Source organism: Heterodontus francisci, chromosome 38, assembly GCF_036365525.1.
Source record: "Heterodontus francisci isolate sHetFra1 chromosome 38, sHetFra1.hap1, whole genome shotgun sequence".
Classification (NCBI taxonomy): domain Eukaryota; kingdom Metazoa; phylum Chordata; class Chondrichthyes; order Heterodontiformes; family Heterodontidae; genus Heterodontus; species Heterodontus francisci.
Genome location: NC_090408.1, coordinates 22,759,275 through 22,787,055, shown reverse-complemented (window position 1 = coordinate 22,787,055; position 27,781 = coordinate 22,759,275). Strand labels below are relative to the sequence as shown.

The 27,781-nt window shown below is 41.8% G+C and overlaps 1 protein-coding gene across 9 annotated transcripts in view; it reads right to left on the bottom strand.

Moving 5' to 3' along the window:
- LOC137352421 (protein unc-13 homolog C-like) overlaps positions 1–24,679 on the bottom strand; it is a 612,014-nt gene extending 587,335 nt beyond the window's left edge. For 4 of the 9 annotated variants that reach the window (XM_068017812.1, XM_068017814.1, XM_068017821.1 and 1 more), the window contains exon 1: positions 24,588–24,679. In XM_068017812.1, the coding sequence (XP_067873913.1) occupies positions 24,588–24,609 (22 nt within the window). In that variant the 5' untranslated portion in view covers positions 24,610–24,679. The remainder of the gene's footprint in view (positions 1–24,587) is intronic. The other 5 variants (XM_068017811.1, XM_068017815.1, XM_068017820.1 and 2 more) reach the window with 3 other exon arrangements.
- Positions 24,680–27,781: the final 3,102 nt, after the last annotated feature.

Below are 27,781 nucleotides of genomic sequence, written 5' to 3'. Positions count from 1 at the left end.
GATACTACAGATACACTGCAAATTATCCTTCATTTTCCTGAGCAGTTATTAAGATTGGGAAGCCTAGATGATTTTAGAGTGTTGGCTTGGTTCATTGGGCAGTATGCTTGGTACCAAGTCAGAATAATCTGGGCTCGAGCCTCACTCCAGGACTTGGGCACATGGTTTAGGTTATAATGCTTTAATATTGTGCAATAGTCACATTAATTTAGCCACGCCTCCCAACTTGTGGGTTTTATACAGCCAGCGATAATCCTGAAGTAAACACACCAGATTCACTGAGGTTGTCAGACAGGAAGATCCATTTCCTCCTAGTAAATGGCTGTAGGAAATCCAGCAACTTTACATTAGCATTTCCACTTTCTGTACAAGACTCCCACATCGGGAGCAGTAACACAGCATCTAACCCATACAAGAACACTCCAGTGCCATACTGAGATTGCTGCAAATGCCAACCTTCAACTGAAGATGTAAATCAAGGTCCAATACATCTGGTGATTCAAGTGCATATTAAAAAGAGCACTATTCAAAGAAAATCAGGAATTCTCCTCCTGTCTTTTCCAAGATTCCTGCTTCAACTTCCACCACTTAAAAAAACACACACAAATTAACGGGTCATTCAGTGCTTTGTTATTTGTCAAATCTGTTTTGTGTAAAAAGTCTGCCATATTTGACTACACAACAGTCACTGTGCTTCTGAGAAATGTGTTAAGGTGCCATATGAAATCACATTTTATATAAGTGATATTAGCTGGTTAACTATAAACTGTTTTCTTGACGATTCAGTAACTAAACTGCTAAGCAGTGCTGCACTCAGAATGTTAGTTTTGAATGAAGAGCTACTGGCCAAGTCAATCCCTCTAACCGAATTCCACAGCAATACATTTCCAACTCCCAGACATATCTGTTATGCCTTAGTCATATTGTGCCAAACTATGTTTAATTAAGTCCAGTGCACTCTTTTATCTGAGAATCTGATCTGATTGAATTTGCACACAAATATCCTGCTATTGTGAATCACATGCTTTTGGAAGAATACCAGCTAGTCACAGAGCATTTCTTTTATATCATAATAATTGCTGTGGTGTGTTATTTGGGGATTCATTTAGGAACATAGAAAACAGGAGTAAATCACTCAGGTGGCAGAACTGGGTATAATCAGCAGTGTTACAGACAGAATTGAGAGAGAACTGAAACCCCAGTTCTTTTCTGTAATCAGCGTGTTTTTGACGAGGAAGGTGTGTGCGTTTCTAAACCCGAGTGTATGGCCAATTTGAATAACCAGCAGCACGCTTTTCGTGGGTTTAAATAAAGAGGATTATTTTTATTCACACGTTCAACCCGCAGGTCTAATGCTACATCACTGACTCACCACTCACAAACACAGACACACGCACACACATTGACACAGACTCGAGAAAGAAAACCGTTTAAAGGATAATGCACTTTTACAAATTGCAAACAAAGGAATAGTTCGCAAGTCACATGATTTGGCTCACCTTCGGGAAAAGGCATGCGTTGCAGGCCTGCGCAGTGGTTAGCACCGCAGCCTCACAGCTCCAGCGACCCGGGTTCAATTCTGGGTACTGCCTGTGCGGAGTTTGCAAGATCTCTCTGTGACTGCGTGGGTTTTCTCCGGGTGCTCTGGTTTCCTCCCACAGCCAAAGACTTGCAGGTTGATCGGTAAATTGGCCATTATAAATTGTCACTAGTGTAGGTAGGTGGTAGGGGAATTGAGGGAAGGTGGGGATGTGGTAGGAATATGGGATTAATGTAGGATTAGTAGAAATGGGCGGTTGATGGTCGGCACAGACACGGTGGGCCGAAGGGCCTGTTTCAGTGCTGTATCTCTAAATAAATAAAATAAATAAATAAGGTGCTTTCACTCCTGAAAATGGAATTAGGTGAATTCAATAGCCAGAGTAGTATATCAAAGTCATTGCAAGATTCTCTCTAAGAGGTGGATTTTCAGCAGGTCATGAAGTTAGTTGCTTGTAGTCTCATCACTCGGAGATCGGCTTTCTGTACTGGTGGACTTGAAACGGTACAGGCTTCGAGACTTTAAGATGTTACAGCCTCCAGTTCTTTTAAGGAATGATGGTGCTACCTGCTCTGCTTGCTGCTTTTCCTGCAGTCTGTATTTTAAAATAATTTTAAATGGAGACCAACATGGCTGCCCCACCATCTGACTTCTCACAGTTCCTTTTCCAAATATGGTGCGGGTCTATTTATCGTTGTATGGCATTCATCCTGAGGAGGGTCAAGACGATCACCTTCTTTGTTTCAGGAGAAACCCATTCAATTCAGGAATGTCTCCTGATGGTTTCAGGATGGATGTTGATGACACCTCTTAGTTTGGAAGGTATCCATTTGTCATTTCGAGACAGCGAGACAGTTTTTGAATGCACAGGTTGAAGGTCAGCTGCCCTTTGGCCGCTATCTTTGCAGCCCATTCCCATTGCGGTTCATTTAAAACCAAAAGGAAAATTCAATTCCAGAAGATGCTACGTTGAACATAGTCCATGTTTAAAATTATAAATAGGACATGCCTTTACTTGGCATGACAGCAGTTAAGAACAGAAACCCATTCAGTCCCTGTTCTGCTATTCAGTTGGGTCTTGGCTGATCTGTATTTTAAATCCATCTACCTGCACTGGTTCCATTACTCTTATTACCCTTACCTAACACAAACATATCAATCTCAATTGACAGAGCCTCAACAGCTTTTTGGGGGAAGAGAGATCCACATTTCCATAACCCTTTGTCCAAAAATATACTTTCTGACATCACCATCACCCCTGAATGGCATAGTTCTAATTTTAAGATTAGACCCTTCTGTCCTGGACTCTCCCACCAAAAGAAATAGTTTATCTGTCTTCCCTCACAAATTCTTCAATCATCTTGAACACCTCAATTACATTACCTCTTTCTATACTCAAGGGAATACAAACCTCGTCCAAGTAAGATGTTCTCATAATTTAACTTAGGTTATTAATGATTCTCATTGGCCCACTACCCCCAATAATCAGTTTCTAGCTGTTCAATCCCCAGCCCACAGAATGAAGTATCAGCAATGACTGGCATGCACAGCAGGAATTAAAATGGCTTAAAGAAGCATTTAATCCCGTATGTTTGCACAATGGATTTCTCTACAATTTTGCTATTGAATATTGGCTGGGAGGAGAATGGACATCCTATTTAATGAAAGGAGGGTTGTCCTCTACTGGACAGAAGGATACCCTTCTCCTGAAAAGACAGACAGCAAGCTTGAAAGCAAACTGCTAACAGTGATTTTTTTTTTATTCATACATGGGATGTGCGCGTCGTCAGCCAGGGCAGCATTTATTGTCCATCCCTAATTGCCCTTGAGAAGGTGGTGATCAGCTGCCTTCTTGAACTGCTGCAGTCCACGTGGTGTAGGTACACCCACAGTGCTGTTAGGAAGGGAATTCCAGGATTTTGACCCAGCGACAGTGAAGGAACAGCAATATAGTCCCAAGTCAGGATGGCGTGGAGGGGAACTTGCAGGTGGTGTTCCCATGCCTCGGCTGCCCTTGCCTTTCTAGGTGGTAGAGGTCGTGGGTTTGGAAGGTGCTGCCTAAGGAGCCTGGGTGCATTGCTACAGTGCTGCCACTGTTGGTCGGTGGTAGAGGGAGTGAACGTTTGTCGATGGGGTGCCAATTAAGCAGACTGCTTTTCCTGGATGGTGTCGAGCCTCTTGAATGTTGTTGGAGCTGCACCCATCCAGGCAACTGGAGAGTATTCCATCACACTCCTGACTTGTGCCTTGTAGATGGTGGACAGGCTTTGGGGAATCAGAAAGTGAGTTCCTCGTCGCAGGTTTCCTAGCCTCTGACCTGCTCTTGTAGCTACGGTACTTACATGGCTACTCCAGTTCAGCTTCTGGTCAATGGTAACCCCCAGGATGTTGATAGTGGGAGATTCAGCAATCATAATGCCTTTGAATGTCAAGGGGAGATGGTTAGATTCTCTCTTGTTGGAGATTGTCATTGCCTGGCACTTGTGTGGCGCGAATGTTACTTGCCACTTATCAGCCCAAGCCTTGATATTCTCCAGGTCTTGCTGTATTTCTACACGGACTGCTTCAGTATCTGAGGAGTCGCAAATGGTGCTGAACATTGTGCAATCATCAGCGAACATCCCCACTTCTGACCTTATGATTGAAGGAAGGTCATTGATGAAGCAGCTGAAGATGGTTGGGCCTAGGACACTACCTTGAGCAACTCCTGCAGTGACGTCCTGGAGCCAAGATGATTGACCTCCAACAATCACAACCATCTTCCTTTGCGCTAGGTATGACTCCAGCCAGCGGACAACAATGTAGTGAGCAGAACCTAATGTTGGTCAGAAGGTGAGTGGCCTTCAGAAAGCTTTTAAACTAAGGCTAAACTACAGTTTTTGATGTCAAATTTTTATTGTTGTTATTCTTTTTAAACATTTGGACCATAAATCAGTTGTTATGTTTTACTGCTTATTACAAATTTCAGGGTTACTCTAGATATTCTCAGGTTTGCACCAACAATTCCTCTTGTCGGCAGCCCAAAGTCCTTGACAATCATCAATTTGCCTGAACTACCCAATATCTAGTTATACAATAGGAACATAGGAAATAGGAGCAGGAGTAGGCCATTTAGCCCTTCAAGCCTGATCTGCCATTCAACTAGATAATGGCTGATCTTCTACCTCAGTGCCATACACAAGGGCATAACAATGCGACCCTCTGTTATGTGAACTGGAAATCATGATCCTTTTATGTCTCTTCACTTGCACCTCACTAATCATCTGCAGGGCAAGCAGATTAACACTTCAGTGATACCTATGGTTGTTAAGTTGCTTCGTTTTACAGTTAATAAGTAAACAGACAAAAAGCAACCAGTACAGAAATCTTACCTTTCTTTATAACTTAATTTCAGGTTCTCCTTGCAGCAAAGAAAAAAAATGCACCACACAGTTCATAAGTGAGCTAAGCAACCCCTTCTTTTAGTCAGTCTTTCACTGATTTATACCAAAGTTAGTTATCTATTAGACTGGGTCCAATGTCTTAACTACCTCTCTCAGCAGAACTTCCCAAGTGTCCCAGAGCATGTGCTTCCCTTTCCTATTGTTCCTGTCTGGACAGTAATCTGAGGGCTTGGCCTTTGACCCCTTCATTGTCTAGGAGCTGATCAAGAATGCACTGCCAATTAAACCTGGACCATACTCTTGGTTGAAGGTCCTTGGCAACAAAATCCTAGTGCTTTCAAAATGAATACAGTCATATAATAGGTCTGTATAAAATGGTGGTTAGGCCACAATTGGAGTATTGCGTACAGTTCTGGTCACCACATTACAGAAAGGACATGACTGCTCTGGAGAGAGTGCAGAGATTTACAAGAATGTTGCTAGGGCTTGAAAGCTGCAGCTATGAAGAAAGATTGGATCGGCTAGGGTTGTGTTCCTTAGAACAGAGGAGGCTGAGAGGTGACTTAATAGAGGTGTTAAAAATTATGAGGGGCCTCGATAGAGGCAGGAAGGACCGGTTTCCCCTAGCGGAGAGATCAATTACCAGGGGGCACAGATTTAAGGTGATTGGTAGAAGGATTAGAGGAGACATGAAGAAAAATGTTTTCACCCAGAGGATTGTGGGTGTCTGGAATTCACTGCCAGGAATCGTGGTGGAGGCAGGAACCCTCAATTCTTTTAAAAGATGCATGGACATGCACCTGAAGTGCTGCAAGCTGCAAGGATACGGACCAGGTGCTCAAAGGTGGGATTAGATTGGGCGGCTAGTTTGTTTTTCAGCAGGCATGGACACGACGGGCTGAATGGCCTCCTTCAGTGCCATAATTGTTTTATGGTTCTATGGTCTGGATAGGCTTCCACTATCTGAAGTAACATTCCATAGACCAGTCCATCAATATACATCTTCCACCCACTGATGCCACTACTGCCTCCCCACAACAACCAACCCACCCAGATTCATGTTGCAAATGGAATTTTTAAACCCTAAATGCATTCAGTTGAAAAGGAACACTAATATAATTCATACCCTGATATTCCCGAGCAAAGAGCTGAATATCCCAAAACATGGCACTGCTTTCTATATAAAATCCGACTTGTAAATAAATCTATTCATTTTAGTCTGAATGTAATGGTCATTAATGACTTCGCCTGCCCAAAGAAACTGCATTTCTGATTTGAGTACATGTGTTGGGAGAAAGCCCAAGCTGTACCATCTGTCTTCGAGTTCAATACAGCTTGTGTTTATTTTTTTGAAGACAGTACCTGATTTGAAATTGAAACTAAAGGCTTCCAGGTTCTGGGACGTCAAACCCAGGTTAGACAAACAAACAGTCATGTGACTGAGAACAAACAAGAAACAGATTATTAGAGCTTAGGTTTCAGTTTTACAAGAAGCCAGCTGCAAAGCTGCAAGACTGGTTGTTTATAGAGATTGAAAAAGCAGCAGGCTGGAATGGTTGTTTTGGATGAGAGAGAGCCAGGAACAGCAGAATGCCTCTGCTGAGGAATGTAAATTAACAAGTGGATAAAGAAAATAATGTCCAAAGGTAAAGTACCTTCTGAGTAGACAAGCCACTGAGTTTGGAACCTGTTTTCTGCTATGGGGAGAGCTGCAGATTTTTGGCACTTCCAGAAAGGCTGCTTGGATTGAACAGACTACAAAACAGCCAGTTGAAGCATTTGTTTCGGTTATGGTCAGAGAAGCCTATATTGAGGACTGACCCTTGGAAGATACAGGTTGCTACCATTGTTTTCGGTGCCTTAAAGAGTTATATAAGGCAGAACCAGTGAAGCTACACCACCAGGACTGTTGTGAGCAAAACCATGGAAATTCTCAAAGCGTGCGTAGTTTTGGTGGAGACGGTATCAGTGGGTTTTGGATTGCAGAGAAACTGCCATCCACTGGAAACTAGCGTTTGCAACTTGGGAGAAGGGAATCTGGAGATCTACTTGAAAAGTTGAAAAATCTAAAGGACTTTGTTACGGTTTGGCATCACCCTGCAGATAGGACTACCAAAGGACTTGTGAAATACATCCTTGTAATGTCTCATAGTTAACATGTAACTGTTAAGATATACATAAATCGATTATGGTTAAACTGTTAGTTCATGTTTAATTTGTTGGTTTTGGTTTGAATGTTAAAGAAAAATTCATAAAAGTGACCTGTTTGTTTTTTGTTTCTTAAATTGGGGTCAGTCGGAGGATTCGATTTTTTTTTCTTTGTTGGTGGTCTCCACGGGGATCACAACACAACTTATTCTCATACCAGGCAATTTTAACAAAATATTTATTTTTAAAAGTTCACTTCCATTTCAAAATGCACCACAACACTGGAAAGCTTATGAGCATCCTGTTATTCATGCAGGCAAACCAGGATCCTTTCCAATATTACATCTTTCATCCAAAGATCCTCAACCCATATAGATTGGTCAAATTGTTGCTCTGATGTCTCCCCTCAATCAGTAGTTTGCAGATACGTTTAGACATAGCACCATAGTAGCTTTTTATTTATGTAATCTTTCTAAGTTTCAGACCTTGATAACATGAAGCTCATCAGTTTGGGAGAAAACTTTGAACAAATATTGAAAGTTTCTTACATAAAAGTTCTTCTTTCAATCCAAACTTCTTTCCCCCACTCAGACATCCATTTGTTCCAGTCCCAAATAATTTCTGTCCATTTCTGTCAAGTACAATCAGACTCAAAATGTGGATAGGGTTCCCTCTCCTTCTATAATCCGTATCTTAAGTATTCAATGTACTGTAGAAATGTTCAATCGTTCACTGAATTAAATCAGTCACATCACATATACTGTTGCTGCTGGTTCATTTTCTTTTTTGCTATGCTTTATTATTTCACTGTGTTCTTTACAAAGGCTTTTCAATCACTATAATTGAAATATTTATTCATGGCATTTGTCCTTAATCAAGTTAAAATGCACTTAGCTACTTACAGTGCACTCCCCTTTCTCATGGTACATCAAGACTTACATAGTTTCCCTCCATAAATCTTAGTTGAACAAATGAGTGAGTTAGCATTACTTTCATTTAACAGAAAGCAGGAGTGAAAATAAGGTTTGTTCTGTCATGTTACTTTATTACAATTAGTATTTAGTTTTAATAGAGAGGAATTTTAGAATTTTTGGAAGCTAATTTTGTTGAAAGAAAGAAACTACCACTCTAGGTTGAAGCATTTGAAACACAAGGCTGAAGCATTTGCAACCATCTTCAGCCAGATGTGCTGAGTGGATGATCCATCTCAGCCTCCTCCTGAGATTCCCACCATCACTGATGCCAGTCCTCAGTCAATTTAATTCACTCCACGTGATATCAAGAAACAGCTGAGCACACTGCATACAGCAAAGGCAATGACCCCAACAACATTTCAACTAGTGCTGAAGACTAGTGGTCCAGAAATAGCTGTGCCTCTAGCCAAGCTGTTCCAGTACAGCTACAATACTGGCATCTACCAGACAATGTGGAAAATTTCCCAGGTATGTCCTGCGCACAAAAAGCAGGACCATCCAATCTGGCCAAATACCGCCCCATCAGTCTACCCTCAATCATCAGCAAAGTGATGGAAGGTGTCATCAATAGTGCTATCAAGCAGCACTTACTCACCAATAATCTGCTCACCGATGCTCAATTTGGGTTCCACCAGAACAACTCAACTCTAGGTCTCATTACTGTCTTGGTCCAAACATGGATAAAAGATCTGAGTTCCAAAAGTGAGGTGAGAGTTGACTGGCCTTTACATCAAGGCAGCATTTGACTGAGCATGGCATCAAGGTGCCCTGGTAAAATTGAATTCAATGGGAATTAGGGAAAATTCTCCAATGGCTGGAGTCACACCTAGCACAAAGGAAGGTGGTTGTGGTTGTTGCAGGCCAATCATCTCATCATGGATGTCAGTCTTCAGCCAATTCAAATTGGAAAATTGTCCAGGTATGTCCTGGCACAAAAAGCAGGATATAAATTCCAAAAGTAAGGTGAGAGTGACTGCCCTTGACATCAAGGCAGTACTTGACCAAGTATGGCATCAAGCAGCCCTAGTTAAATTTATGTCAATACAGACCAGAGGGAAAAACTCTCCACTGGTTAGAGTCATACCTAGCACAAAGGAAGATGGTTGTGGTTGTTGGAGGTCAATCATCTCAGCCCAAGGATATCACTGCAGGAGTTCCTCAGGACAGTATCCTAGGCCCAACCATATTCAGCTGCTTCATCAGTGACTTTCTCTCCATCATAAGGTCAGAAGTGTGAATATTCACTGATGATTGCACAGTGCTCAGTTCGATTCGCAACTCCTCAGATAATGAAGCAGTCCATGCCCTTGTGTAGCAAGACCTAGTCAACATTCAAGCTTGGGTTGATAAGTGACAAGTAACATTCATACCACACAAGTGCCATGCAATGTCCCTGTAAAATGTGACTACCACCCCTTGACATTCACCCAGCACTACCATTGCTGAATCCCCCACCATCAACATCCTGGGGGGAGGGGGTTACCATTGACCAGAAACTTAACTGGACCAGCTACATAAGTATTATGGCTACAAGAACAGGTTAGAAGTAGGGAATTCTGCAATGAACAATTCACTTCCTGATCCAAAACTTTTTCCCCCATCTGCAGGCACAAGTCAGGCGTGTTATGGAATACTCTCCACTTGCCTGGATGTGTACACTCCAATGACACTCAAGAGGCTTGAAACTATCCAGATCAAAGCAGCCCGCTTGACTGGCACCCCATCCACCACCTTCAACATTCACTCCCTCCACCATCGACACAGTGGGGTTATGGTGTGTACTATCTACAAGATGCACTGCAGCAACTCACCTAGACTTCTTTGACAGCACCTTCCAAACCAGTGACCTTTACTGGCGAGAAAGACAAGAGCAGCAGGCGCATGGGACCACCACCTGCAAGTTCCTCTCCAGCTCGCACACCATCCTGACTTGGAACTATATCACTGATCTTTCACTGTCGCTGGCTCAAAATCCTGGAACTCCCTCCCTCACAGCACTGCGAGCACACCTGCACCACAGGGACTGCAATGGTTCAAGAAGGTGGCTGGCAACCAAGGGCAATTAGGGTTGGGCAATAAATGCTGTTCTTGCCAACAACACCCATATTCCATGAATAAACCAAAGAGAAATTCCCAAGGCCTATCATTTTAAAATCCTAACTGCAGTCCTGGATGTGATAGCTGCAGAGTTAAGCTAATAATCCAGTTAAACTCCAACAGAAGTTTTTTTGGCATTTCGCAATGGTTGTAGTACCTGAATCCATTACCTTGATTACTGTAAGCAGTTAATCAGTATTCATCTTGAATTTTGTTTTAAAGGTTTGACACTTAATCTATAAATGAAGCAAACGTGAAACATTCATAATGGAATTTATACCTCAATCAGCATAACTTGAAGTAAAGAACAAAGGATGAATGAGGTTATTCTGCATTTAGTTTGTTCAAATTAAAAACATTCTGCTTTGGCTTAAGAACTGAAAAACACATAATTTGTATTTATTTATACAGCAATGCTCTTTTACTGTAAACTAATTATAAAGCAAATAATCCATCATTCCATGGAGTTAAGCAAATGTCCTCACATACTCTTAAAGTGCAAAAACAATCCATTACAGCTTTGTACTATGACACATCTCCACCAAACACTATTGTTCATTCTTCCTGATGATAGCTGGAAAACAGGAAGAAGACAATCACTTCAACTGCATATTTTCCACCCTTCTCTTCCTTCATCTGCATGGCTCTTAAATGCCTGCCATTCATTCTATTCATAATGCAAAATAACTGCAATTTAGTTCATATCCATAGCAAATGTGGTAGTGGGATGCATGAAATGAACTATAAAACATTTTGAACCTTAGTGCATTACCCACGAGTGCTTTTCAAAAAATGATCAAGTTGAAGCAGCTTTCAAAAGATCCTCTATATCACTTCCTTAATAAAACTAAACTGACATATGGATTCTTTTTATTTTTAAGGGAACAATAAGATAATTTCTGATGGTAAGTAATAGTTTCTGGAATTCAATCAACACCCAAAAAGTCAATGAATCATTGATGTGCATCCTTACGTTGTTTTTTTAAACTATTATATGTGGAAAGAAATAGTATGTAGAAATTTCTTGTCCCAATACTAAAGCAGTGGAACCATGGAATTGCGAGCGAAACCCACGCAATATCACAGGGTTTTCTGATTGGGCCCATTAATTAAATGTACTGAGCTTAGATTCAGAATTATGCTTGGTGCTGGGTGATCACTAATAAAATGAGGCAATTAGCTCTTAAAGGCTGCCACTACTTTTTTTTTTTAAAAGGGGCCCACATGAATTGCTGCAGTAAACTTCAGTGCAGCACTGAAGAAGTGCTACATTGCAAGAGTTCAATTTTTCAGTTAAAACCAAGGCCCCAGCTGCCTGTTCAAGGGAACATAAATGATCCCAGGGCACTATTTGAACAGCTGGGGAGTTCTGCCTATGTCCTAGTCAGCATTTATCCCTCAACCAACACCATTAAAACAAATTACTATTTGTGGGACCTTGTTGTGTGCAAATTAGCTGCCACATGTGCCAACGTAGAACAATGACTAAACTTCAAAAGTAGTCAATTGGCTGAAATGTGTTTGGGACATCCCAAGGACATAAAAGGTATTGTAAAAATGGAAATTAATATGTTCCTTCCTTTTCACACAAAGGATGTGGCTGCAGCAAGTAGCAAGCCAGCTCCATTTTCCAATGCTTCATTGGACATCCTCTTACAGTCTTTTCTTTTGGGCCTCCTTATCTCGAGAGACAATGGATACGCGCCTGGAGGTGGTCAGTGGTTTGTGAAGCAGCGCCTGGAGTGGCTAGAAAGGCCAATTCTGGAGTGACAGGCTCTTCCACAGGTGCTGCAGAGAAATTTGTTTGTTGGGGCTGTTGCACAGTTGGCTCTCCCCTTGCGCCTCTGTCTTTTTTCCTGCCAACTACTAAGTCTCTTCGACTCGCCACAATTTAGCCCTGTCTTTATGGCTGCCCGCCAGCTCTGGCGAATGCTGGCAACTGACTCCCACGACTTGTGATCAATGTCACACGATTTCATGTCGCGTTTGCAGACGTCTTTATAACGGAGACATGGACGGCCGGTGGGTCTGATACCAGTGGCGAGCTCGCTGTACAATGTGTCTTTGGGGATCCTGCCATCTTCCATGCGGCTCACATGGCCAAGCCTCTTACAGTAGGTACAGTAAAATAGGGCTGCCCTCTTTGGCATGCCAAGATGTATTCCTACCCAAGCTTCTTGGCAGAAGGAGTCAATACAGTGCCCACCATCCAAAGGCCCTAGAAGCAGATGGGTTAAGAAAAGGAATACCCTCAGGAAGTCTACTTAAAGACTATCAAGTAGATAGTAAAAGAATCCAGCTCATCAATTACACCCTGACTCGGAATCCATCCTAAATTCAAAGTAGTTCTTCCTAAAGCTTCACATGCTCATACTGCAAAAGAACATATTTTATGCTGTCACCTAAAACTACAGCTTCTGTCCATGATCATTGGAAAGGTGACTCACACAGCAAACTTAGCATACCAGTAGCCAATATGGTGCATGATGCAGGGTGCTCATTGGGCTATTTTCACTTCCAAATTCTAATCACTTCTTGGTTTACGGGAATTTCTGCTCATAGCAGAGCCAAACTGGAAGGACTTACTCAGTTCATATCTATCATAATACTAGCAGGCCACACTGGAATTTATTTGCACAGAAAATAGATGGTGTGGGCCATGGAGAGCCTCAAAGGTTATATGATCATTTTTTCATTACTCTTCCTCCACATATTCACTCACTGGATACACATTGCATCAAAATTCCAAAAATACAATATTACCCATTTCCCAGACCTCCTGTTTCCAGGCACTAGCATAACATGCAGATTTACCCGAAGAGGAGGCTGTAGGCCCAAATGGCAGCCTCACATCACAACACTGTGTCACCCACTCCACCATTAGTAAGCATCCACATTATTGTATTCATCACAGGGTATTTAATTGACAGCATGAGAATTAGTGAGTGGGAGCAGAGGAAGGAAGAGGAGAGTAGGAATCTGCTGGAAGCTCATGTGCATCGTCAACACAAGCCTTGGGATCCTGACTTCACTTCCTGCATTTAAAAGAATAATGCTCCCACATTTTCTAGTCATTATAGATTATGCCTAGCACCATGTCAAATCTGGTGGCTATTGTGAAGAACCTACTAGTCTCATTTGTATGCAAGACTGCTTATCTGACATGGGATGCTTCGCAACTCCAGGAAGATCTGCAACAGAATCCAAAGAGGTCCTTTACACAGTGCAACAATCTCAAACCGTTCACGTCCATGTTAGAGAAACAATTAACAAGAAGATGTTTTTGCCGGCCTCAATATGCAGGAAGAATTGGGTGGAGGGAGACCAGCAACAGACTGAGAAGGGTGACATGAGGCTCTTTCAGTCACTCCATACAAAATGCAAACATTTATGAGCACAGCCAAGAAACCAATGCAGCAGCACACGTGGTGCAGGCAGTTGCATGGCCATCTCATGATCTGCCATAAGGAGGCAAAGGGTGACTTCAATCCCCAGAGGCCCTCATTGAGGCACAGTAGACAGTCTCCTGCCACTGTGGGCAGCACTACATTAGGCTTTAGAGCACACAAATTATACACCATCACAAAGAGGAAACAGGTGTAACAGCACTCGCCATCTGTACTATTCATGTTAGTTTGCGATTTATTTCAACTGTGTCTAAAGAATTTTCCTGGAATTTTCTCATTCATTTTCAGAATATGGATGTTGCTGGCAAAGCTGACATTTATTGCCCAGCCCTAGCACTGTTCCCTTTAACTTCAGTTTGCTGTGTACAGCTGGTTTGCTGTACTGCGTGGTGCCTTTAAGATTGGCACATGGTCGCGCATGCATGCATCTATCTTAAAAGGGAACGGTGCTTGTGTGCGACCTGTTTGTTCCCTGCACAGCACATTCCTGATTACTGTGCGGCCACACAGCTTAGAGGGAATGTTGATCCCTAGTTTCCTAGTCCATGTGGCAAAGAAGCACCCACATAAAAAGGTTCCAGGCTTTTGATCCAGCAACAATAAAAGGAACAGCGATATATGGGAGGTACTGCTAAGAAGGTTTGGTGAGTTGTTCCAATATATCCTGTAGACTCATACACAGTGCAGTCAGTGGGAAGGGATGACGGTCAGCAGAGTGGACAAACTGCCAATCAAGTAGACTTTTTTGTCCTGGACGGTGTCAAGCTTCTTGAGTGTTGTTGTGCCTACCTATCCAGGTGAGTAGAGAGTAAATTGTAGTTGGGTGGAGACACTTTGCAGATTTGGGAGCAGAATACCCTGCCTCTGACTTACACGAGTAGAATTTGTGAGATAAGGCCAGTTGAGCTTCTAGTCCACAGTGACCCTGAGGATGTTGATGGTGGAGGACACAGCAATGGTAATGTTATCAAATGTCAAGGGGAGATGGTTAGACTCTCTTTCATTTGGGATGATCATTGGCTAGCACAGTATAGCCCTAATGTTACTTGCCATTATCAGTCCAAGCTCAGTTGTCCAGGTCTTGCTGTGTGCAAGCATTGTCTGCTTTGTTATGATGAATTGCAAAAGAAGCTGACCACTGTGCAATCAGCAATGAATAGCCCCTCCATTATAAGGTCAGAAGTGGGAAGGTCCTCATGAAGCAACTGCAGGTAGTCGGGCCTAGGACAGTACCCGGAGGAATTCCTGCAACAGTGTACTGCTGTCAAGGTGGCTAGCTTTCAAGAACCACAACTATCGTCCTTTGTGTTAGAGATCATCCCAGAGAACGTCCCACGATCCCCAATGACTTCAGTTTTGCTTGTGCTTTACTGGTGCCACTCCCGGTCAAATGATGCCTTGATGTGAGGGGCAGTTACTCTCACCTCATCTCTGGAATTCAGCTCTTGGCCATATTTGACTGATGTTTGGAACAAGGTTGGGAACCAAGCAGTTATGCTGCAACCCAAGCTGAGCATTGGTGAGCAGGTTATTGATGGGTAAATGCCACTTGATAGCATTGTTGACATCATTTTGCTTATGATTGGGAGTTATCCGACTGACCAGTAATTGACTGGGTTGGATTTGTCCTGCTTTAGTTTGAATACACCTTACCTAGGCAATTTTCTACATTATAGGGTAGATGTCAATGTTCTACCTGTACTAGAACAGCTTAGGAAGGGGCATGGTTCATTCTGGAGCCCAGATCTTCAACACTACAGACAGAATGTTGTCAGGGCCTGTAGCCTTTGCTCTGTCCCGATCACTCAGCTATTTCTTGATGTCACATGCAGTGAATTGAATTGGCTGAAGCCATTTGGTTGAAAAGCAGCTCCTGTGGCTCCTCCTCTTGTTCACCTCCTGACTGCAGGTGGATGTAATCCTTCTCCATCTACGAAACAATGATACCTGATTGGATTGCAAAGTTATGCTCCAAACAAACTCCCCCCCTGGAAGCCTGCAAACACCAAAGGTTGCTCAATCTTCACCTCCAGCAGCTTCTCTTGCATGCTGCTCTGGGTTTAAATACCCTAGGCCTGAAATTTAGGTCAATGAGTATTTTGCACACACTCTGCCCGAAACTTGCTCCAGGTTAAAATCAACCCCATAGTTATACAAGATTTTGAACATGTTACAATGGGGCATCCATTTGGTGTTAAATGTAAAGCTAAATCACGTAGTTACAGCAAATAAGGATCTTTACAGTATTTTCTTTTGATTCCCAGCAGGGAGAGTGCGTACTCTACACTAAACTGCAATTTCCCAAGGTGTCACAGTGAATGCTGTCTCAATCCAACAGCACAGAGCTCCTGTTTTAATTGGATGGATTTTATGCTGGAGGTGGGGCTCCCGACACCAGGTGAAACGGCAGGGGGAGCCCCACCTCAGCCTTTTCGGCCCTCCCGGAGGAATCCTCTGGTCTTTTTCAATCAAAGTTTAAGGAGGCGGGATCCCCATCCCTTTAAAGACAGGGTTCCCACCTCCATGAACTGCTGGCCAATCTGAGTGCTGGCAACTCAGCAATATTGGCAGCACCACTGGGAGTGCTGGCTACTGTCGGTACTGCAGACACCTCAGAACTGGGCCCAGCTCTGGAACACCGGTCAAGAGGGAGGTGAAGCAGGTCACTGGGGCCAGTCTGGAAGGCCCCGGTGAGGGCAGGAGGGGGTAGGCCTTGCAGTCCATGGGGAGGGAGATCACACGTGGGGGTGAAATAGTTCCTGATGGAAGTCCTCCATCCTGAGGGACCCTCCCCCCCAACAAGCCTGCAGGAACAGTTACAAAGTGACCCCCTGCGTGGCGGAGGCACCTCCCCCCTCTGCTGGTAAGATCCCAGCAGCGGCGGGAAGAGGCCCTTAATTGGCCATTAATAGGCCACTTAAGGGCCTCAATTGACATCTAGCCTATCCCGCCCCTGGGAAGATTGCTTGGCAAGGGGCCCTCCACACCCATCACATCCCCATCACGATACTCTGTGCACCCCCCCCGCCTCCAATCCCGCCTCATGGGGTCACACAAAATCCAGCCCAATGTGTATGTGTGTATGACCAAATTGAGTCTTCTATATCTACATGAGACACTGTAACCTCTTCACTATACTGTGGATTTGTTATTTCTGCTGCACTTCACTGTCAGATATATGTTCAGCCTGTTTATTTTGGTCATGTATTCCAGGCTAATATAAGAACTTTTGAAATATTATAAACTAATAAAACTAGTCTTCAACAGTAATATTCAGTAAGTTCAGTTTTTCAGCTCCTACTATTATCAGTGCAAATGAGACAGAGAGAAAGAATGAGAGTCAGAGAGAGAAAATTGTGCTCATCATAAGAATGTGTCAGCATGGTAGAACAGTATATTTTTATACTTCATACCTCCACGGTCTGATTTTCTGAATGCACATCCAAGCACAGAGCTTAATCTGTTGGGAGTGCAATCGCAAATGCCATCCCCATGATTTAACATCAATTACCATCAACTGGTGGAAAATTGTGGGGGGGGGGGGGGGTATGCCCACAATTTGGAAAGTCAGTCTTCTAGTGTCAGCATCAGGCAGTTAAACATGTCAGATGAAAAGATCAGCATTCCAATTATACTGTACAAACCAGCTTCTTTCAAAGGCCTTTTCAAAGTCTGACAAGTTGTACTTCATTCCATTCCGTACAACCTGTGATATACACCTTAAGTGAGCTCATTGTCTTGGTTAGGTCAGCAAAAGATTTACTACACATTACTCATTATTACTTTTTGAATAAAGAAATACCATCTGTAACGAAACACACCATATTGGAAACAGAATGCTGAATGCCACTTCATACCAATTTGTATTCAAGTTACACAGTTTGCTTCATTAAGTAATCAATGGAATTTAATTTTATAAATGTATTTTTCTTCAGAACATGACCTAATAATCAGATAATACTCTGGAGTACTGTATAAATCTCAGTAACAAGCACACTGTCAGTCAATAGGAAATAACTTTATAAAGTTCTGCACTGTGTTGAAGACATCAGGATGGGTGTATCTTGTTAATAACATCTGGTGATATAAACTTCCATCAAAGCTATTTCCTACATCTACAAATATTCTAGAATCTGGGTCTGGACAAAGAAAAAGAATCCAATTTAAATCTGACCCTATTCTTGCAGTTAAAAGTAAAACAAAAAAATTGCTTTAAACTTTAATAACATAAAAATTAATTGAAGAACAGGCCAGATACTGTCAAGTTCCCCTTTCTAAAGACACGCACAATTTACACCAACTAGAATTTATCCAATTTTGTTTAATCACCTGAGGGAATTGAAAAACCAAAGTTAGGCAAATTCCACACAAATGTACATCACCACACCTCTCACTATTTGGTAAATTGTACATGCTTGGCTAATTTTATGGATTCATAATAATTTGTAAGTCGTGTTCTAAACTGGTCTCTGATAAGGTCATATTAAAACTATATAACTCTTGGTTCACATCTGACATAAACTAATCAGTCCAACTTACACTAGTGCAAGAGAACTAAAACTACTTACACCAGCTGCATTATTGTAAAAATAATGGTTATTTGGAAGTGAACCATATACATCAGTTTCAAATTTTTTTAAGAAGTCACTGACTGTTTTCCTTAGTTCTTGATGATACTGAAACCCTAATAAGAACAGTTCATGTTATAAAGCAGAAGGCCAGGTGATGAAGGACAGAACTGGAGCCAATCTTTACACACTTTTATAAGTGTTTATTTACAGAGATACACATTACAAACATGTACCTCCTAACCCAACAACTACTGTTTCAGTCTTGTCATTTTTATAGCAGCACGTGAATCCCCAGTTAATGCCCACCACCTTTATACAGTTAAATACAATTAATATACAATTAACAGATTCCCCTCTCTCTCATTAAATAAAAATTAGAGTTTCATATGTACATTCAAAATTTTAAAACAAATTAAATCAAAGAACTCGATATTCTGTATAAAGCATTACACCAATAAAACATTGCAGGATCTGCTTTTAGTTGAACAATCTACTTTCAGAAAAACAGCTCTCACCGAAAATTACCACACCCAGGAAGCATCATTCAGGCCATAGACACATTTGTTTAGTTTCCATAGTTGTCCTTCTCATCTGCTACCTCTCTGAAAGGTTTCAGAAATGCTTCTCGTAGAGTCAAAGAGTTGCATCTAGAGTCATTTATGGCGTAGAAGGAAGCCATTCGGCCCATCAACTCCATGCCAGCTCTCCACAGAGCAATCCAGTCAGTCCTACTCCCCCACTCAATCCCCATAGCCATGCAAGTTTATTTCCTTCTGTCAGGAAAGTATCACCCTGCTGAAATGCAGTTTTTAATATCGATTGACCTACACACCATGAACATGTGGCCAAAAGGATCTTTAAGATTACTTTGCCACCTGTGGGAGAATCCACTCTAACATCTGTATCATCCAGTCACTCTTCAAAACCCCTAGCAACGAGCCTCGCTTTAGCCTAATAAGTCCCATCTGCAAGGACATTTTCAGTACAAATCCAACTGTAACAAAGCGGGTTGACCTTTATCTGGTATCTCAGAATAAACTCCAAACTTTCCCAAACGATCCAACTCCCTTTGTTTTTCCTCTCTTATCCTAGTTTATTGACAGCCACCAACATGTCATCATCATGAGGATTTCTGCTTCTATTTCTGTTCCAAGACTGTTCTTTAGACTTCATTTCATTGTAGAATCTATTCAAGCTATGGCCTCTACTTCCACTTTTATGTCTGCTGTGACTACTACTGTGAAGTGTCCCTTTTGCACTATCAAAGGCTGTTTCTCTGAGATGTGATTGTTTTCTGATGCAAGAATCAATTATGGACTCTATCAGTACTTGCACTGTGCTTTCTAACTCTTCATTTTTTCATCCCATTCTGCCAGTCCATAGACTTCACCTTTTGGCCATCATCCTGAACATTCAACCAATATTTCAACTTGCCAACAGCTTTTCCTGCATGTTCCACAATTGTCACATCCCTCCATTCACTAGATACCTCTATGTCACCCGAGTACCCACTCTGGGCAATTGACTTGTGGATGTGATAGCTTTGTCATGTGTGTCATGATTATTCACATTAACACTATCCAGCCCTTGATCTACCGTTCCTCGGGACCTTCCTTGCAAAACACATCAGCATTTGGGCTACAAGGTGCCCGGTTACTTTTATCAGTTGCTCAGAGTCCAAGATTTTGTAATTAATTCTGATTTATCGTTAACAATTTGATTGGCATGTTTGATAAGTGCTGCCTTACTATCTTACCACCTTACTAGGACCTTTCCATTCCCTATGACCCTCTCTTTTATAGTATCCTAAATCTCCTGAATTGATGTCTGTCTCAGCTGGTCTTATACGATGCCTCAGTGCTCTCCAGATTTTCTCCAAGACCTCAGCATTGACGAAAATCTGTCTCCCTGCATACAAAGCATTCAAATGTGCAGAACAAAAATGAAATTAACTGTAGCACCTTCTAGCACCTGAGGACTATCCCACAGAACAGAAGACAATTTGGGATATCGCCCATAGACTAATTGATTGGTTCTATATCCTGCAATTCTCTGGAGTGAATTATTTGCATGCACTGCTCATGCCAGGGCTGTTGTCAACTTGCAGACTGGTTGATCAATTAAAATTTTATGCACCATTTCATCAATCACCGCATGATTCCCTTCACAAAGTACATTGCTGAAAGGACTTACAGCTGCAGTATTCATGACTATGATGTTCATATTTTCACACACTCTGAACTCGTCATTGACACACTCCCCTCCATTATTAGTCAGAAACTTTGCTGGTTTTCCTATCTATTCCTTCATGATTTTGTCTATAACAAGCCTTCTGTCTTTACTATGTATTACTGTAGAATGACTAAATCTGCTCACCAAGTCTATAAAATGCAGAATGAAAATATTTCTGTCTTTATCCCATACCATTGGATCCATAGTAACTACCTCGCTAAAGTCCCATGCCAATGGAAGGCTTAAAATAGGATGTGGCAGCATCCTCCAATTTTCTGTTTTACAGTTTTCACACTTCTCACTAATCCCTTCTATTAGCCTCATATATCCTTCAACAACCACACATGCATCTTGCAGCAGGATTTTTAACCATTGACAAGTAGGGTGAGCAAATTGTCGATTTAACTTTAAGACAATTTGCTTTTTTTTCCTCTCTGATTCTTATCGCCTGATGCCATTAATACTTGCCTAACACTATGAAGAGAAACATCAGGTTTTAAGGGGATACAATAATGTCCTTACCGGGTAAACTGCAGATCAACTGACTATCCAAAAATAATTGTCTAATCATGCTCTATGTCAAGTTTCATTTGTGCCTTTTTCATAGAAGATTTACTCAACAACACAGATATCTCACCAAAGACTATGTTAGTACTTACAAAATGGCTTATTCCAGCTAATTTACATGGAATTACAACTCTTTTTAGTGACCTCAATGTGATGTCATCACCAAACCGAAAGCAAGTAGTACTTTTGTATTCCTTAACCTTGTGTTGATTGTAACTACTTAGTGAATCAAGATAACATTTTAACCAATCTGTCCCACATACTGTTAAAGTACAAGCATTATCTGGAACTGCACAGTTAAAGGAGTCCTAGATGGCATCCTTCCATCTATGAAGGGTGGTGGGCACACAGCAAACAGTCCATTTAGGTGGGGTGTCTTCTCTTGGAGCACCTTTGCTGATGGCTGTGAAGGCCAATCCTTGAGAAGCAGGTTCTGCCACAAGTGCTGAACATGAAGTTGCTAAGTGACGCTGTGAGTTGTTGTTTTTGATGTTGGCGCCTGTTGCCAAGTTGCTGTAGCAACTGGTCATCGTGGCAGTGCATCTCAGGTGCGATAGTCAACATTTAGGGCCTTCATGTCACACCTGCAAGCATCCTTGAAGTGGAGCTTTGGGCGGCCCACTGGTCGTCTGGCCCCGGCGACCTCACCAGACAGAAGGTCCTTGTGTATGCGACCACCTTCCATCCTACGGACATGTCCGATCTACCGAAGCTGCCTTTGTTTGTTTAGTGCCAACACACTTGAGAGCTCTGCCTTTCAGAGGCCTGCCACATTTGTGATTTTGTCCTGCCAGGATATATCCATGTGTGCCACAGACAGCGAAGATGGAAATTATTGAGTTGCTTTTTCTGGTAGATGTAGGTCGCCCATGTTTCACAGTCATACAGCAAGGTGCTGAGAACACAGGCTTTATAAACCATCAGCTTGCAGATACTTGCAGACTGAGTGTACCTGGAATCACAGTCCAGTTTCCGTGCCAGCAGATCTACTATGGATATGATCTTTTCCATACTCCAGCTACAAGAAGTGTAGGGAACAGAGTAAGGCAATCCACAACTAACACATTCATCACAGGACTAAAACTCTTTGTGACCATTACAGTTTGTTCAGAATCATCATTATTTTCATCGTCTTCCTCAGAATCTTTTTCATCATGTATCATTCGGAGGACTGTAGCTCTTCACTTTGAGCAGTTCACCACATAATGGTGCTTCAAGTCACACCTGAAACACTTAACTGTTCTTTGAGCATTCCTGCGATTCATTGGCCTATTATTGCTGTCTCAATTTTGTCTTCTGCTGTAATGGCCAGATCTGCTAAAGGTGCTTCCATCCTCATTTTTCCTGTCTTTGATGCTTCCATTGTATTGACACCTGCATGCAGCATCTGGACTATTTCGAAATCTGGCAATCATTGAGTCTTCTATGCTTTGCGTCACTGTGGAATGTCTCATTTGTACCTTGAAGGCTGGAGAAAATGACCATTTCCTCAGGATTTTTTTTAAAGGCAGCATACAGCTGATCCAACAGAGTCTCCCTCTCTGAGAACCAAACACCAATTAGAACCAGCTTCTTCATGAGATACCTTAGCACAGTCCAGTAATTTAAACACTAGTACTAATCCAGGGACTCCCAAATTGAATTTTGCCAATCTTTTTATACAATTTGTTGAAAGTCCATGATATATTCTTCCATGGAATAACAATCCGTTTTCCAAAATGTATCAATTGTGACCAAGCCTCAAAGGCATTTAACAGATCATCTTTCTTATAGATATCATTCAAGAACTCTAATAGAAAGACCAAACTTTCATCACTAAGTAACTGACAGGCATCCATCTCACAAAATGCTCGACTTCTAATTTTACTTCTTGTAGGAAGCGACAAGGCCAAAGCCATACCTTGTTTCCTCTTTGGTAGGGACGTAACCCTTGTCCGCATATCACTTTATTCTTCCACTGGTCATGTGTTTCTGACTCCGAGAACATCAGAGGGTAATTATACAATAATTTATACTTGGTTTCTGCCATTTTCCACAATGACCACTAGGATTTTAGTTTTCTGTCTGAAAACATTTTCTTAAGTTTCCAACATTCACCTTTAGGCAACCATCCTCTGCTTCTGTATTATAAGCCAGAAAGCTAGGTGATGAAGGATAGAACTAGTGCCAATCTTTACACACTTTTATAAGCATTTATTTACAGAGATACAAATTGTAAACATGCACCTCCTTACCTAACAACCACAGTTTCAGTCTGTTCCTTTTTAGAGGGGCACAAATGAATCTCCAATTAATGCCCACCACCTGCACACTATACAATTAATATATAATTAACAGTGCCTGCTAATAGTTATTGTGGACTTGTGGAGAGTAGGGGTTAAGGGGAGCTGCTCTAACTGGCGAATGGTGGGAACTAGTGTTCCACAGGAGTTGGTGCAGGGACTACCATTGTTCACAATTTATATAAATGAGTTAGACTTAGGAATCAGAAGTTCAATTTCCAAAATTTGCGGATGATAGGAAACTGGGGGTATAGTTAATACCGAGGGAGACTGCGACAACATACAAGAAGACAAACTTGCAGAATGGGTGTGTAATTGGCAACTGAATTTCAATATTGATAAGTGAGGGGTTACATTTTGGTATGAAGAATAAGGAGGCCACATACTACTTGGATAATACTTGGTTGCTGTACGCAACTTGGCTGCTGGGTTTCCTACATTACAACTGTGATGGCAACCTCAAAATTACTTTATTGGCTGTAAAGCACTTTGGGATGTCCTGAGATTGTGAAAGGCACTATATAAATGCTACTCGTTATAATGTTTCTCAGCTTTTGGGCTTGTGAAGAGGTGCCATTGGAATTGAAATAAGTAAATTAATGGAAGGGGCGTGGCTGTTTGCAGCCTCGCTGAGCTGTAACCTTGGCACCCATTCTAATTGCACTGAACCCTATAATTAGGACGACCTACACTTTCCAAGCTATAATGGGTGTGGCACCATTTACAAAGCCATCTCTTCCCCTTCCAACTGGGACATGCCTTACTCACAGGGCTCTGCAGCAGTGAGGATTGCTGCAAGTGTCACCACACAATATTATGGGGGAAAAGGTGGGCAGCACACAGATGCCAAAGGACACTTGGACAGAGAGAGGGGGATACAGGGCGCGTGCGCGCGCCGCCAGACTCGCGCCCGCCCAGGGGTGAACTCGCGGCGCGCAGTGGCGCGCACACAATGCGCGCTCACGCCCGCCTGCTGTCCAAAAAGCAACATTAAAATCAGAGCAGGGGGGACAACACACAAACTGCAGGAGGAGGGAAACAAGTGTAAACCCTCCATGCAGCGCAAAGCATAGACCACAGCTTAAAATGCAAAACTATCCTTTGACATTGGTAAGAAATCACGTTTTCCCCCCTTTAACCGGAATGCATAAAAGGGCTGTATTTTTTTTTAAAGTTTTTACAACTCCTTTATTTAGCAAGCAAGTTCCAACAAGTACCACAGAAACCGTCTGAGTAATGCCTTGCACCAGTTTTTAAAATATTCCTTTTTTGAATGTTTGTTTAAAAAGGGTCGAAAAGCAAATACTTTTTTCCCCCAAAAAATAAATCTTACTTCAGAAGGACAGTGAGCTTACTTTACTCAGCCATTAAATGTAAACTGATTACCTTTAACACACAGGAGTGACATTTTACTTGCGGGTTAACTCCCCTTGTGTTTCCTTGTTGAGTTTCGGGTACAAGTGAAGCTGCTCAGAACTTCATCGCCAGGGAGAACTGCCAGGTCGCTGATTGGCATCCACAATAGCCAATCAGACTTTGCTATGCCCTGGTAATGGCATGCAAATTGTTACTTCCCACCAATCAGCTCCGCCTGTAGGCGGGACCTCTGGTTGTCTGAGTCCCAAAGAGCCATATCAGTTCATCGGGAACTTGGTGGCTCGAAGCCAAGTATGAAATGAAATATCTTTTCCCCGGAACCCTTTAAACGAGGAAAACTATTTCGACAACCCACTTTGATTGATGGTTATTTAAATAGATGCAGTCAATGTAGAGGCTTTTTTTCTCAAAATCCTTTGAATAGTATTTCTGCAACCCCCTGTTATGTTTACTATATGGACACAGTTCTTAAATGCATGCAGTTCATAGCAAGGGTTCTATAAACGGCTCCGGTATATTTGTCTGATTCCCCTTTGTGACAGTGTCTGGAATGTAAACAATGCGGTATGTGACGGGCAAGCATATTTTAAAAGGTACTTATCAACTGATGTTGTTAAGAGTCTGTTATAATCATTAAGACAATCCATATGAGTCAGTCAAGCATTTAATTTATAGATTTTTCTGTGAACTCGTACAGGTGAATATATATTTCAGCATTCCACGTGTTTTTAAAAGTGGGAATAAAATGCTGGCATTTCACGTTATAAACTATCTTTTTTATGTGAATACAAAACCACATCAACTTCATGGATTCCAGCCTAATAGATGCACTCGCCTGTTGAAAATAAACATGTTGTAAAAAAAAAATCCTTTATCGCCTAACATTGTCAACTATGCAGTCTGTCTAGGTCTGCCCTGAACAGTAAGGCAGCGTCTGAGAGTATGGAGTGTAACAAATGATTTGTTCAAAGGAATTCCCGGTGGGTAAAATAAAAAAAAAGGACGATTTACATGATCAAATTTCGCATTGTCAAGCAACCGACTTCCTGGCTACTTATAGGGACCGTGCGCTGAGTTCCGAAATATTACATTTAGTTAATTCACCGGTTAGCTCACATCTATTCGGCAGAGATCTGCCATTGCTGTAGATTACCCCACATTTAATGACCCCCCCCCCCCACCCCCCGGCAAGATCCATGCTTAAAACAGCATAAAATTGCTACTTTTATTGGCGAAATATGGGTTTACCTTGCGCATATAAAGACAACTTAATGCTACAGGAGAGCACCGCAGGATGTCCTGACCTGACCACAGGAATTTGCTTAGAAAAATGGCCAAAAAAAGTGTTGGTAGTTCACTCAGTTTTGAAAGAAAACAAAGTTTGTTGCTATTCGGCAACACCAGTTGCAAACTTTTCGACTCTTCTGAGGTCTCTGATACCCACCCATTGCCGAATAAAGTAAAACATATTCCACTCAACCCGCCTCCCTCAAATGAATGATAACCCTCCCCAGTAAAAGTTTACACCCATGGCACTGACTCACTGTATCCTGCCGTTGATTACGGGAAGTCTTGCTGCAGTTCCACAGACCACAATGATATGAACCAGGGAGGAATGTACAATACTGTCGCTGGCTGCATTTGCTGTGAACGGGAAGGTGACATACCTATCCTGAAACCAAATTACTAAATGAAATCGAGTGCAAATTATTGGTATTGTGCACTGCTAGGGGAATTTCCACTAACTGAAAAGACTCACGTGCTTTATGTTAAACTGTGTAAAAACTCGGGCAAAACTTTGACAAAGTCGGAAGAATTACAAGTTTGGAACCGATCAATTTCCTTTTGGCTTACTTTGGCTAAATAGGACAAGCACATATCTTATCGAAGAATAAAATGTACTGATGAAGGGTCACCGATCAGAAGCGTTAACTCTGTTTCTCTCTCCACAGATGCTGCCAGACCTGCCGTGTATTTCCAGCACTTTCTGTTTTTAATTATAATAAAAAGTATTACTTCGTAAGATTGTTCATTTTAGTAGTTATTTATGACCAGTCCAGAAGATGATGCTCTGAAATTCGTCCTTGACCCCTCGCTCTGACAGGTAATCAAAACTGCAGGATACTAACCTAACCCGTCAGCCTATCCCATTCAACTTTGACTAGTTCCATTCTGGAGGTGACTTATTAATGATCACGAAAGCACATGTTTTATAAAGAATTTTATCACAGATATTTACATTTTCCTTAAAACTCTATCGTTCTTAAACATGATAACTGTAACCAACTTTTATTTAAGCAGTTAACCCTCTTTAGGACAAATTTCACTGCACACTTTGTGCCTATGCAAAGTGACTTGCTGATGCACATCACTCCGCAGCCAAGTTTCCCTAAATCAACTTGAGAAAAATAGTATAAGGTAGTGTCATAGAGCTTCAGGTCCAGTGTAACTGCAGCCGGTCCAAAGGTTTAAATGCAGTGCAACTAATGGCGTGTGAACTGTTTAACTTCATTGTTTTCGCCCACTCAATTAGCAAGGAGTTGTATATTTGTTAATGTTAAAATTAGTTGAATTGCCATTGAGTGGGTAATGCCTGCAGACATGCACAGAGATTCACAGAGCTAAACCTCAGTGCCAATATCAGTTTAAAACTCCAATAAACTGGACTGCCAGGAGATGGAAATTGGTTTGGGAACTGATTACATTTAGCTCTGGTTCCATTTTCCACCCACTAAAATTTCTACATCATTTGAGGCTGGGCATATAATGCTCTAGCCCACATATAGATCAACATATCATGGTGCTATTCAAAAGATGAAAATACATTATACAAAACATTTAACATTATTTGTGTCCTAGCATCGCCAGGCGTGAGGGAAACCAATGCATACCAGGCGTCCATTGTTGTTAAAAGCATTTCTCAGGTACAGCCACTGTATTTGTGAAGCTCCTAAAAAAGGCTAAACACATATAATGAGAATATTGACGGTAAGTTTCAATTCTAAATTTAAGTAAATGTTGTTATAATTGCGAGTTTGTTATTCTTTATATTGTGTTTGGCTCATTTTCTTAATATAATCCTATTCCCTGAAGTCTCTTCTTGTGCACAGAGAACTTATGAGCATCTGCTTGAGTTCTTTTCTTTTCCCAGGGAGAACTAGTTGTTGATTCAGAGGGGAATGTTATCCTAGAAACAGCATCAC